Source organism: Ixodes scapularis, unplaced genomic scaffold (assembly GCF_016920785.2).
Source record: "Ixodes scapularis isolate PalLabHiFi unplaced genomic scaffold, ASM1692078v2 PGA_scaffold12__126_contigs__length_90152505, whole genome shotgun sequence".
In the NCBI taxonomy this organism is placed as follows: domain Eukaryota; kingdom Metazoa; phylum Arthropoda; class Arachnida; order Ixodida; family Ixodidae; genus Ixodes; species Ixodes scapularis.
Genome location: NW_024609838.1, coordinates 72,737,972 through 72,751,268, shown reverse-complemented (window position 1 = coordinate 72,751,268; position 13,297 = coordinate 72,737,972). Strand labels below are relative to the sequence as shown.

At 48.0% G+C, this 13,297-nt stretch overlaps 1 protein-coding gene across 1 annotated transcript in view; it reads left to right on the top strand.

The window, feature by feature from the left end:
• Positions 1-13,297, top strand: part of LOC8029830 — a 59,123-nt gene that overhangs the window by 32,363 nt on the left and 13,463 nt on the right. The window contains exon 7 of the mRNA XM_029992979.3: positions 2,550-2,719. Coding sequence (XP_029848839.2) covers positions 2,550-2,719 — 170 coding nt within the window. The remainder of the gene's footprint in view (positions 1-2,549; positions 2,720-13,297) is intronic.

The window sequence follows — 13,297 nt, the reverse complement described above, 5'->3', positions numbered from 1 at the left end:
CTCTACCGTATTTACCCGAAGATGGGTACACCACGAAAATAGGTCGACCCCTATTTATCGAACCCACCGAGAATAAAAAAAAAAATAATTCAAATATCGGTCAACCTTTTTTTTTTTTTTTTAGGAACAGGGGAAAGTAAGGGCAAAAGAAAGAAACAAATCTTTATTTACTGCACTCTCGGCTAAATCGCAGGGCGATGCCAAAAACTTAATCATCGTCAGAACTTCTAAACATGTAATCATCGTCCGAAGCTTCGTCAGCTTGGTAGATATCCTCGCAAATTCACAACAATACTTCACTGACACCTTGTAAAATGACATTGCGCAAGACCCAATGAAAGAAGGTGGACACGGGCGAAGCGACGAAAGACCAAATACAAATACGCGAGCAACGCCGGAGTCGCCATGAGCAGCACGCGAGCTGCCACAAGCAACAAGCTAAAGTAACCTCCGTTGTTTCTTTTCTTTTTTTTGTGTGTGTGCATTTGCGAGGGAGAGGAATGGAGGGCAAGGTGCATGGTGCATCGCATTCCTCTCCCTCCCCTTGCCCAGCGAGGGGAACGCTACAGGCGCGATGGCGAAACCCGACGCCCTGGGGATGTGCGCAAGTGGCGGCCACGGCGGGGGGGCTGTCGGTTGCTGCTGTTTCGGTTGTTTTCGTGCACCAAAAGCTTTTTGAAACAAGAAGCGGCACGGCTCTACGGCAACGCCCGCTCGGTGATTCGATAGCTCCATGCCTTCGGTAGGGTCGCAAAATTTGGTCGCAAATGTAGGTCGAAATTCTTTGATCGCAATTACAGGTCGACCCTCAATTTTTGACAACATTTCCAAAAAAAAAAAATTGACTTATATTTGAATAACTACGGTATGCATCGCCTTTTTGCTGCCTGACCCAGGGCTTGTTTAGGAAAATTTAATAAAAGTTTCAAATATTTGAGCCATTAAATATTTTTGAGTATTTACGTTCTTAATTATTAAACATAAGGACATGGTTTCAATTAGAGACTTGCTTGCCATTGTCGAATACCACCAAATCATTCCAAAAAAAGATGTAAGGCTCGTGCACCTAACAATTTAACGTGGCGTTCAGTGCAGATTTCGGACTGAACCATCTGACACCTTTTCCGTTCAGTGAGAAGGCCTCAAAAGGGGAGAGGTCGGTTCTAGGGATGTGCGAATAGTGAATTTTCACTTCGAAGCGAATACGAAGCGAATAATTCATTTCAACGAATAGTTTCGAATCGAAGCGAATAATTTTTAAGCGAAGCAAATAATTTGCATTTGCTAATTTAAAAGTGAGAAAATTTACAAAAGAGAACTTGAATAATTTGCACATTGATGTGGGTTAGCTAGCCGTGTCGTCTTAAACATATTTTCTAGGTTACCATTTAGATTTTATTTTAGAGTTATTTAGATTTTTCTCATTTACATCTGCCCATTTATATTTCCGGCCCTCGAGACAGCCTCCACCCGGCCCCTTAGCCAAAAAGTTTGGAGACCCCTGGCTTAGAGCATCGCGATTTCGACTTTTGAATAACACTTCAAAGTCGTGTCAGTCTTAATTCCAAGAAAACAATTACGGTATTCGAGAGGTATCGTAGCTGTCGAAATGAGGATATTTTAAAAATTGGAGAAACTATCGATATCACCATCATTATTTTCTACGCAGGGCAGCTCAATAACGGTAGCAACGGCGTACGCGTTAGACGTGCAGCAGGTGGGAAATTAGTTTAAGTGTTTTTGGACGCAAGAGGACAAAAATAAGTCAGGCTCTGGCAATCATAGCACACGGTCACACAGTTTTTGACGTGAATGTCATCTTTTGCGGCTCTCAAGAACACAGTTGAAGCTAAAACGAAACTAGTTTCTCCGCCATCTTTGCTCGTTTGGTGGCTCGCCGGCTAGCTGGGATTGTTTTAGCGGCAGCTCGGATGCCTAAACCTATTCCTTCCCGGAATTTTTGCTGCCACGATTCTTTCTGGGCGCCTCCCCCTGCACTCCGAAACAGTAAGTGCCTCGCAAACGTGGTCGGCGGCAGCGGTCCCGTAAATAGGCGCCATTTTACCTTCGTTGGGGAATTCCGTTCAGTTGAACTGAGGTGTGATTAGCGGCTCGATGAAAGTTAGAGCCGCCGTTTAACTCCGGCCGATCGCGATTGAGTCAACTGTCGTTGGCTCAATGGCAGTTGAGAGCGCTCGTGTAACTAGGGTATTAGCTTACCTCCTTTCGAATAAGGTCGTGGTTTGCACCGTGTTTAAACTTCGAAATACTTTGAAAATATTCGAAGTTTCCGAATAGTACTATTCGCTTCGAAGTCCGAATCGAATATGGTATTATTCGCTTCGATATTCGAAGCTTTTGAATATTCGCACAACCCTAGTCGGTTCCCTGTAAGAAAAGTTTAGTTTACGATAAAATAGCATGTCTCTTATAAATGAGCATTCTTCGCAGAGCACGCTACAGTTTTACCGAGACCAAAATTTCCGTATGCCGTTTGGGAAAACAGCCCGGCACCGAGGTTGACGAACCGCGCTCTCGATGCCGCGCAGTGCTGCACGACATCCACGGTCTGCCGAGGAGCGAGCCGACCATGGAACTGAGAACACCTGCCAACGTGCCAGTTTTCGAGCGCTTCTTCCGGGAGAAGATGCTGGGCGTCCCGGCGGAAGACAACGCCACCGGGTCCGAAAGCCTCATGCCCTTCCTGCCCCCCACCGAGGTGAGTGCAGCCGTGTTGCTGTGCAGGTCAGTTCTCAGGCGCTACTTGATCGTAAAAAAAAAAAGGGAGTGAATTCACACTACTGCGTAACGTGTCAGGGCGACGGCTGCTCGGCACTAGCATCCATCACTGTGGCCCCTTTTGTCGTTTCTGCACCTCCCCCCTTGAGCACGATTCCGAGGATTTTTGGTGGCATTTTCACTTCCTCTCTTGATTCCACTCCTGTACCCGATCTGTACATCGTCTATGACAAGCCTCCTCGGCGAGCCGTAACCGAAAGTCGTGCTCTTCGGACTCGCTGCGGACTTTCCGAGGTCTAATTGTGCGGCGTGTAAGACTGTCCGCTCGAATTGTGGTGGGCGTGCGCCGGCATGACGGGGTGTCGGCTACGGCTTTTGTCAATGTGGGAACGGCGACCCTTTGGAAAGCCTTGCCTCCAGCACTTGCTCGTTGCATTTCGACATGTGCTCAAGGCACCGGCCATCTTTGCAAAGGACGACGATGCAATTCCCCGGGGAATCTCCTACTAATAGCTGTCGCTGTAAAAGAGTCGCATAAATAAGGCAGTAAACACAATGTGACGAAACTTTTAGGGGCGAAGCTCCTTAGGGTCTAGCCTTGTCCGTCCGGCGTCCGTGCTCACATCGATTGCCATCCGTCCCATCTGTCTTCTTAAAAAAAAAGTGAAAGCCGTTTACAACTCCCTGTAACGCCGAATTGGAGCGCAGCTCTTGAGGAGGAGGAGGGAAGGGTACTGAGGGGAGGGTAGACCCCTCCTCCTCCTCCCCTTATTCTTTAAAATGCTCCGGGGGGTGTCACGTGACTTCGGGGAGGGGGGTCACGTGACCTGGGGGTCACGTGACCTTGGGGTGTCACCTTGGGGGTCACGTGACATTGGGAGGGGTCACGTGACCTTGGGGGTCACGTGACCTTGAGGATCATGTGACCTTGAGGTGACCTTGGTTACGCCGACGGCGACACCGCTCAAGCCGGAAACGGGCGCCTAAGAGCTGCGCTCTAAAAGAAAAAATGTTTGCGCAGTCGACAGGATTCGAACCTGTGCGAGGAGACCCCAATGGATTTCTAGTCCATCGCCTTAACCACTCGGCCACGACTGCAGGACGAGTAGGGGGCTCTGAGATTCTGAGATGTGGTAGTAACTCAAGAGCTGGGGATGTCATGGGTGAAACGTTGCATGTAGCCGCTCAACGTCTATACAGGGGAGGGCGCTGCGGTCAAATGCGTATATAATCGCGTTAAACTTTGCATGCGTTGGCTCAACGTTTATAGACGAGAGGGCGCTGCGGTCAAATGCTCAAATGCATATGCACCATCAGCACTACCTATGAACAAAATCAGTATCATCAGCACCACCAGAGCTTCGCCCCAATCAACATCGTTCACCACATGGAGATGCAGTCATTTTTGCAAAGGTTTTTTTTTTTTTTTGCAAGATGGTGCATTTACAGTACTCGAATTTCGGAGCGTAGATATCTGGTAAATAATGCAAGAAAGGAAAACCCCATTATTCTGTAGGGGGGAAAAAAGGAAACAAACTGGTTGATGCTGCCAGTTGCAGATGTCACCACGTGGAATAGAAACTGAAAAGTTTCTCGAAGATCCTAAAGCAGATCCGACCGCATGCCTACCGCCCGTACGTAGAAGCTTTGGCTTGATGGAAAAGCGTCCACAGCTTCTCACGCATTTCGGCTGCCTCAGAACGGCAGGACATAGACACCGACGGTCTTGGTGGAGCCAGATTTCTGGTGACTATACAAAAGGGCAGCAAAACATCACTTGCAAGATCTTTACCAACAGCCACAGACGAAGTGAGAAGGGCAGGGCATGTCTTGGAACGCCTCCATCACGCCATGCTCTGGCTGCCCCCCACACACTCGAAATGCACGAAACATAAATCATTGTCGGAGGTGGGAGGCTGCAGGGACAATCAGAGCTGCTGCTTCTCACCTTGTCAGCGACTACAGGGTTTATTTGTAACTTTGTTTTGTGCAAATACGTCGGCGTCGTGCAAAGCGTAAGAAGAAATGAAGTTGACAGGTAGCCAAACAACCTAACTCTTTGCGGCGAAGCGAGCGCATCCGAGCTTTTGTTTGCACAGTTTTAATGCGAAAGCATTAACTGCCCCATGGAGCGAGCCGACGTCGTCAGTTTAAAGCACGAAAACGGCACCTAGTTTCCCTTATCCCAAAAATCCCATTGGCTGGGGCGCGGCAACGCGGCTCCCATTAGCCGCTGCGCGCGTCAGTTGCAACGATCGCCGCCAGATGACGCTGCGTGTCCGTGCCGCGAGTGTGCCGATAAAACTAACCGCCGCAACCCCATGCCACTACGCGCCCCGCGCCGGTTAAAGCGGACACGTTGGCACACGCTCGGAGCCTTCTACTCGTCTCGCCGCCGACCAACATGTCGTCGCCTCCATCATCCACGTCGTCGGCGGTCGCTTCTGCTCGTCTCGATGCAGACGAACAGGGCGCTGCCTCTAGCATCCACATCGTCGGACATTCATGCTTTCGCATTCACAACTCATAAGAAGTGCTTAGGTGTCTTCCGACTTTTTCCACTTCTCTGTCGCTCTCTTTGTCATCCTTTCTCTCGAGACCACAGGCGTTGGTGCTCATGTTTTTCCGTGTTCTGCTCTCGTCTTTGAACCTCCTGCACGCTACAGGACGTCCCACTCCTCGGGACTTTGTGCGATGAACTATGGTAGGTATCTCCGCCACTTGCCCACTAAGAACGAACACTTTGGCTGTTGTTTTTGTTTATAAAAAGGTTTTTTCGTTTTCAGTAGATATGGCACGTATGCCTGTTTTAATCTCTCGGCACGGCGTTGCTCCACTGCCACGCTCCCCGTGATTCCGCAATATTTTCTAACACCAAAGCTCTTGCGGTATAATTCTGCCGTGCGTCACTTAATTTGGCAGGCTTCATATCACTCAGTCGATATACGCTGACTTTCGACAACACCTATTAGAGCCTGGTGTTTAGAAGGAAAGAAAACTATGTTCTCACCACAAAAATAAACTGCCTTAATATCCGAGGCATTCCCCCCTCCCCCAAGCCACCTGAAATTCATCTAAGTGGGGTGGGCAATGTCTGGGTAAGTATGCAACAAAAGGTCAGAAAAAGCTAAAGAGAAATCGCCCTTTCTTGTGTATTTATCTAGCACGGCTGCATGGGAGGTACTACAGTGAATTCAAAGCTCGAATTAGTTCCATTGTTTTATACAAGAAAAGTGTGAAATAATGTCGTACTATTGGAAAGTCTGTTGCTTGCACGTGTGCGATGAGCGCCACGAATTGACATCTTTCATATCCTCGCACGGTGCGAACGCTTGTTCCACAAAGGCAAGTTTTGAAACCCCAATATTTCTAACTCTAAATAAAGTAAACTGAGCTAAAAAGATGTTAAAAAAAAAGTTCAGCTTTTCCACTCTGGTGAAGAAGGAAGACCAGCGAAGCTGTACTATGGTAGGAATGAAGTAATGGCCGTCCGCCAGTCGGCAAGCCGGAGTCGAAAGGTTGAAAGGTTGCCGCCATCTATGAGCGACGGCGGCAAGCGGACAACTGGCAAACACAACACTGTGGACAGCTACCGCCATCTATGAGCAACGGCGGCAACCAGAGTGTTGTGTCGACATTTGGTACCCGACACAATTCTGGGGAACCTAGCCCTTAACAGCTCCGCTATAAAAAAAGGTGACCGCAAAGTAGAAAAAGCAACCAGTGAGCGAGCAGGCGAATGAAGCGACGAAGCACGAAGCTGGTGATTGTGACGGGTGCCTTGTCGGTCACAAGCTCTTGCACAACCTTCTCGTTTGGTGCGTACCTGTGTGCTCCCATGCACGGTGTGCAAACAATGCAGGCGATAGCGGCGTTGCTGCGCACCTTAGATGACGCCGCGCTCTGCTTGAAAAAAAAAAACTGATATCTTATTCATTTTGATACATAAAGTAATGTGCATATAAAAGTAGAAAGCTTTAATGTCACTGGAAATTCACAATCTGAATGTAGAAAATGAGACAAGAATAGGGGTGGTTGCCAAATTGTATGTGTATAAATAAGCAGCTATGTTTATCTTGAGTAACAATCAATGGGTATCAGTGAGAAGAACACAATTTGTCCTTCTCACTGCACTGAGCACAAGTTTGTCTGCTTCCTGCTCAGGGCTTGCCATGATGTCAGAATGCCAAACTCTTATTGGCTCATTGAAAAAAAAAAAAAAATAGGGGCAAGACCTCAATGTACCGTATCTACACTAATGTAGGTTGACCCTTTTTTCAATTTTCGAAAATCTGAAGTGAGGGGGTCAACGTATAATCGAACCAAAGCATTCCACCGTTGGCAAAAACGAAACAATCGCGATATCATGAACACCTCGGCTTGTTACGAGTTTCCCGCAGGGGGCACCTGTGAAAGCAGGTGTTTGGAGAGTGGCGTCCCCACGGACCCCGAGCCCCGCAGGGGGCGCCTGCACCTTAGGTGCTAGGTGCTCGGTGAGTAGCGTCACCACGGACCCCAGCCACGTGGGCCACCATACCCGCACGCAGGGGGCACCTACTTTTTAGTAGGTGCTTGGTGAGTGGCGTCACTACGAACCCCGAGCCATGTGGGTTCGCCCACCCACGTCTGGCTGTGCGTGGCGTACCCGTGTCCGGGGAAAGGGGGACCCTGGTGGTTGAGCTGAGCCCGGGGTATGTTTGGACCCTTCGGGGCCCCCCGGGCAAGGCAATACACCGCTTCGGCCTCTGCTTCTCGTAGACGGGTGTCCTGGCTTGGCCCGACCAGGATGATTCAGTCAGTCGCCTCTTCTACCCTATTCTTCCTTCTTTCACTTTTCCTTCCACCTCTTTCTCTTTTCTTCTGCACTCTCTTCCTTTCTTTTTCACCTCCTTAGGCGGCAAGGGCCAACCTTGAGTGGAAACAGGACCTATCCCTGCAACCACACTAGGGTATAGTGCCCGGGCAGCACTGGTAGAGGAATTGTGTCAGCCAAGCCTTTCTTAGCTATGGCACATTACCTACCCCCTTGTTGGGCTCCGTGGTGGGCGGTGCACCAGGGCTCTGAACTTTCCTTCCCATCTTTATGGGTCTGCAAAACAAAACCTTTCTCGATCGGGCTCCGAAAAGAGTCCGCACCGAAGCACGTACACTTGATGTTCCAGTAGTAGTTACTCCGCAGTATCCAAAGTTTTTGGTGATGCACTCAGAAACTGAGAGACCACTAAGTAAACTGTCCCTTTTTCTTGTCGCGAAAACTCTAGAGGGTGTTGTGGGAAAGACCTTTTAGGCTCAGAAGATGACATCAGGTGACCTCCTCGTAGAGGTTCACACAAAGATCCAGAGTGATGCTCTACTAGCATTGAACTCAATCTCTGATTACAAAGTCACCGTAACCCCCCACCGCACACTAAATACAGTACAAGGCATAATTTCTGAAGATGACTTATTAGAAACTCCAGAAACGGAAATCGTAGAGGGCCTCTCCAGCCAGGGTGTGATCGCCGCACGGCGCATCACACTTCGACGCGACGGCGTGGAACACAAAACAAAACACATCGTACTGACCTTTGCAATGACCACCCTTCCACAAGCTGTCAAGGCAGGTTACCTGCATTGCCGCGTTCGGCCATGCGTACCGAACCCACTGCGCTGCTTCAAGTGCCAGCGGTTCGGCCACGGCTCACGGAGCTGCCGCGGATCTGACACGTGTGCGAGGTGCTCTAGCAAAGAGAATCTCGCAGATCACTGTGAGAACGAACCAAAGTGCACCAATTGCGAAGGGAAGCACGCTGCATATTCTCGGTCTTGTTCTCTCTGGAAGCAAGAAAAAGAAATACTTACATTGAAGGTCCAAGAGAACATTCCATACCATGAGGCAAAGAAGCGTGTCTTGTTTGCCTCACGTGGATGATGTCCACGGGGACGCAGACATCTTCGGATGACCTGCGTGTCCCGTCGGGGTCCCCCTCCACCTCGGGAGTGGTGCGGCAAACACCGCCTCCGAGCACTAGGAAAGATGTGGGCGTGCCCACACCCAGTAAGGAGCAAGGCTTGGCGACCCTTGCTCCTCGCACTGCTCTGCCCCCCAAAGGACGGGGTATGGCACCCCGCCCTTCTGGTACCCAGACGATCCCTGGCCTGCCAACCAAGCCAGCGACATCCAAGGGTCAGCCATTGGCGACAACCACCGACGAGCCAATGGATCAAAGTGGGCTCAAGTCCGACGAGGACAGGTCCATGTCAGGGTCGGAGTGTTCCCTTCCCAGCACTGGTGGCTCCACCAGTGAGCAGAAGGGTGCCACTAAAAAGAAAAACACACCTCGTATAAAGATTGATTTTAAGACCTGAAAATATATTCCTTGTCTATTTAATCTTTTCTTCATTTTTACGTTTTTAGCTTTTTAGATTTCACTCTTTTAAATTATGGCCTGCTTTATGCAATGGAACTGCAGAGGTCTTTTTTGTAATTTAGATGATGTGAAGCTCTTGTTGCAGAGGCATGAACCCTCTGCATTTTGCCTCCAAGAGACTTACCTCAAACCACCCAACAGCAACTTTCTTAGATCATATCAGGTCTACAGGAAGGACCGCGTGACTACCTCTGGCGCTGCCGGTGGGGTTGCTATTGTCGTAGACAGTGGCACTCCTGCATATGAGGTCCCCCTAGACACGCCCCTGGAGGCCGTTGCGGTGAGGTTACTACAGCAACGCCTTATTACAATTTGCTCCATTTACATCCCCCCTTCATTTGCCCTGGAACTCGCCCAACTTGAAACTTTAGTCGATCAGCTCCCTGAACCTTTTATTTTAATGGGCGACTTTAATGCACACAATCCCCTCTGGGGTAGTGTCCGAACTGACACTCGAGGTGCTGTTGTGGCGTGGTTTTTATCTCTCGGAGAAGTATGTGTATTAAATACAGGCGAACCAACATATTTCAGTTCTGCTAATCACTCCTTTTCTTGCATTGACCTCACTATTTGTTCCACTGCACTTTTTACAGATTTTATTTGGAATGTATTGGATAACCCTTATGGAAGCGACCATTTTCTGGTGTATCTTACTCCCTTAGAAGTCCTGCCCAGGCTGCCTTGTCGTTCCCCCTATTGGAAGACCTCTTCAGTAGATTGGAACCTTTTTCAGTCAAATATCCCCTCTTCCCTGGATCTTTCGCAAGCGGCCTCCGTGGACGAAAAAATGCTCTCATAACAACAGCAATTGTTGAGGCAGCCCGTCTGTCCATCCAACAGACATCCGGCAAGCTGCCGAGACGTCCTAAACCGTGGTGGGATAATGAGTGTAAATAATCCCGAAACCGCCAAAACTGTTCTTGGGCAAGATTTAGGAGGTACTATCCCACTTCCATAAACCTCCTGGCATTTAAGCAATTACGTGCAAAAGCCCGCTATATTAGGAAACGGGCGAAAAGGAGATCCTTTTGTTCATATGCATCTTCTATTAACCCCTTGCCTACTCATTTTTTTTCTTTAAAGATCGTACAGAAATCTTTATTTAAATCAAGCAATTTGCATCAAAATAAAGAAAAACATTTCCTTGGCTTTTAGGCGTAGTCTCGTGCTCTATACTAAGACTTCTGGTCGTCTCCTCTTCTTCAGTAGTTCTTCACAGTATGATAGAAATTGAGAGATTAGCAGAAACCTCACATAGGACATCGTTTTGCCGAAAATTGGGGTCTTTACTATGGACCTCTTGGACCAGTTCATTTTGGCTGTGTGTTTTTTCACTTGCGTCATAATGATGCACAAGGCAAAGTATGCCTTTATCTCATCTGGAGTGGTGTCAAACCATTGCTCCTCATAGCATGTCTTGGAACGATCCTCGTCGCCCATCTCTTGTTCGGCGTAGCGATTTGTCTCAGCAGAGACAGACGCCCAAAAATCATGACTTGCAAACACGGAAAAGGTCGACAAGGCGCTTGTCTTCTCACCAAGACTGCGTTGAACCCTTGCTGACACACCTGGGGTTTCTACAAAGGTGAACTGAGCAGGCTGGTTGTCCCTCTTCTCCCAGTTCCACTGACGTGCAGACGCCGAAGTCGATGAAATGCTTCCAGGATTCGCATCGTTTTCAACACTTTTCTCACTGTCCGTTGAACTCTCATCAGATTCCGAGTAATCGAAAAGGCAGCAGGATTCGTCGTCAGAAATACTGGTGCATTCATCACTTTCAAAAAGAAGTCTTTGTATATCTTCGTCCGCCAAAGCAGACATCCGCGCCAAAGACATGTTTTTGGCGCGCTTGCTTACAATAGCGCTCTTATTTTTTGTGAATGGAGCGCCCTCTCTCTGTCAAAAGGCAAAGCAAACAAGAAAAGAACCCAAGGTAAACAGGAGCAACAGGGGTAGTGCTGCCATCTGCCGCAGAGCTCACAAAACAAGCTCTGAAACCGAAATAAGAGTCACACTCGTGGTCGGGTTTTATGGTCCGTAAATGGCGGCACGAGTGACACTCGTTATTAGTAGGCAAGTGGTTAATAGTTTCACGCCAGCGAAGATTGTCTGGGACAGAGTAGGTAGAATGGATGGTGACTACCATCCTTTCTCAATCCCCTTGCTGTTAGACGAAAAGGGAGAAACATTTTCATCATTATATGAACAAGCCAACGCACTTGGTAGACACTTTGCACAAGTCTCTAGTTCTGAAAACTACACTGCAGAGTTTCTGCAGTTTAAGTCCAAGCGCGAGAGAATTCCAATTCGTAGATCAGAAGATTGCACTGAAAAATATAATTGTCCTTTCTCCCTCGTCGAGCTCCGTCGAGCCCTTGCTGCTGCAAAGCCTACATCCCCTGGACTTAATGCAATTCACCCTAGCATGCTTTCTCATCTACCTGAAACATTTCTAGTTATGCTCCTCCAGTTTTTTAACATCATCTGGGTGAAAGGAAAGTTTCCTAGCACCTGGAAACAGGCTATTGTCATCCCCATCTTAAAACAAGGAAAGGACAGAAGTAAAGCCACCAGCTACAGGCCAATTGCCCTTACTAGCTGTTTGGGGAAAACTTTTGAGCGGCTGGTCAACAACAGGCTAATCTACATACTAGAAGAAAAGAACCTACTAAGCAATTTCCAGTGTGTTTTCCGCACTTCCAGGTCTACTGTTGACCACCTGGTACGTCTTGAGACGACGGTCCGTGAGGCTTTCATAAATAAGCAATTTCGTTTGTCTGTATTTTTCGACCTTGAAAAAGCTTACGACACCGCCTGGCGGTACGGCATACTCCAGGACCTTATCTCTATGGACATAAAAGGGAGAATGTTCGACTGCATTGCTGACTTTCTGCAGGATCGTAGCTTTCAGGTACGCCTGGGAGCTACAATCTCCGACCCTTTCCCCCAGGAGAATGGCGTGCCGCAGGGCTGTGTCTTAAGCGTCACTTTGTTTATTATAAAGATAAATTCTCTATCTCAAGTAATTCCACCCACAATCTCTCATTCTCTTTACGTCGACGATGTCCAGGTTTGTTTTTCTTCATGTAACTTAGCCATCTGTGAGCGACAAGTTCAACTTACGGTAAGCAGGGTGAGTAGGTGGGCTGACCAGAATGGCTTCAGGTTTTCTGCCGAGAAGACTCTGGCTGTTTGTTTTTCTCGAAAACGAGGAATGTCTCCGGAGCCATCATTGTATATTAAAGGTACACCCATGCCGGTTAAACCGGAGCATAAGTTTTTAGGCCTAGTATTCGATAGTAAATTAACTTTTGGCCCACATATAAAGGAACTAAGATTAAAATGTCAGCGAAAGTCGAATCTTCTTAAGGTCCTTGCACACCGTTCTTGGGGTTCCGACCGTGTCTGCCTTTTGCGAATCTACAGGGCCTGTGTTCGCTCAGTTTTGGATTATGGAAGTATTGTTTATGGTTCTGCCAAACCCTCTACACTTAAAATGTTAGACCCAATCCATCACCAGGGAATCAGACTGGCAACCGGAGCCTTTCGAACGTCCCCCGTGCCCAGCTTGTATGCCGAGTCAAATGAGTGGTCGCTTGACAAACGTAGATTTTATCTTAGCACGCAGTACTATTTAAGACTCCGTACTCTTCCACAGCACCCAAATTTTTCTTTGATTGAAAGCATAAAATATGAGCAGGCCTTTCAAAACAAGCCATCCGTAACGCGTCCCTTTGCACTTCGTGTGAAGGATGCTGCAGCGACTTATAGTTTTGACATATCTTGTTCTGTCATGGAAACTGAACAAAGACTTGCTCCTTGGGACGACCTAACTATAACATGCGACCTCTCTTTGACAAAATACAACAAGAAAGTGGCAGCCGCTAGTGTTATAAAACAAGAATTTTTTGAGATTGCTAGTCGTTACGAGACGGACAAAAGTTTTTTTACTGATGGGACGAAAGGTGCTGGCTATGCTGGCTGCGCTGCAGTTGGACAATCCTACCATCGTGTTATTCGAATTAATGCCAATGCATCTGTGTTTACAGCTGATCTTCATGGACTCTTAGTGATTGTAGATGAAATAATCAAACAAAAATACAGATTATCTGTGATATTTACAGACTCGCTCAGTTCCCTCCTTGCCC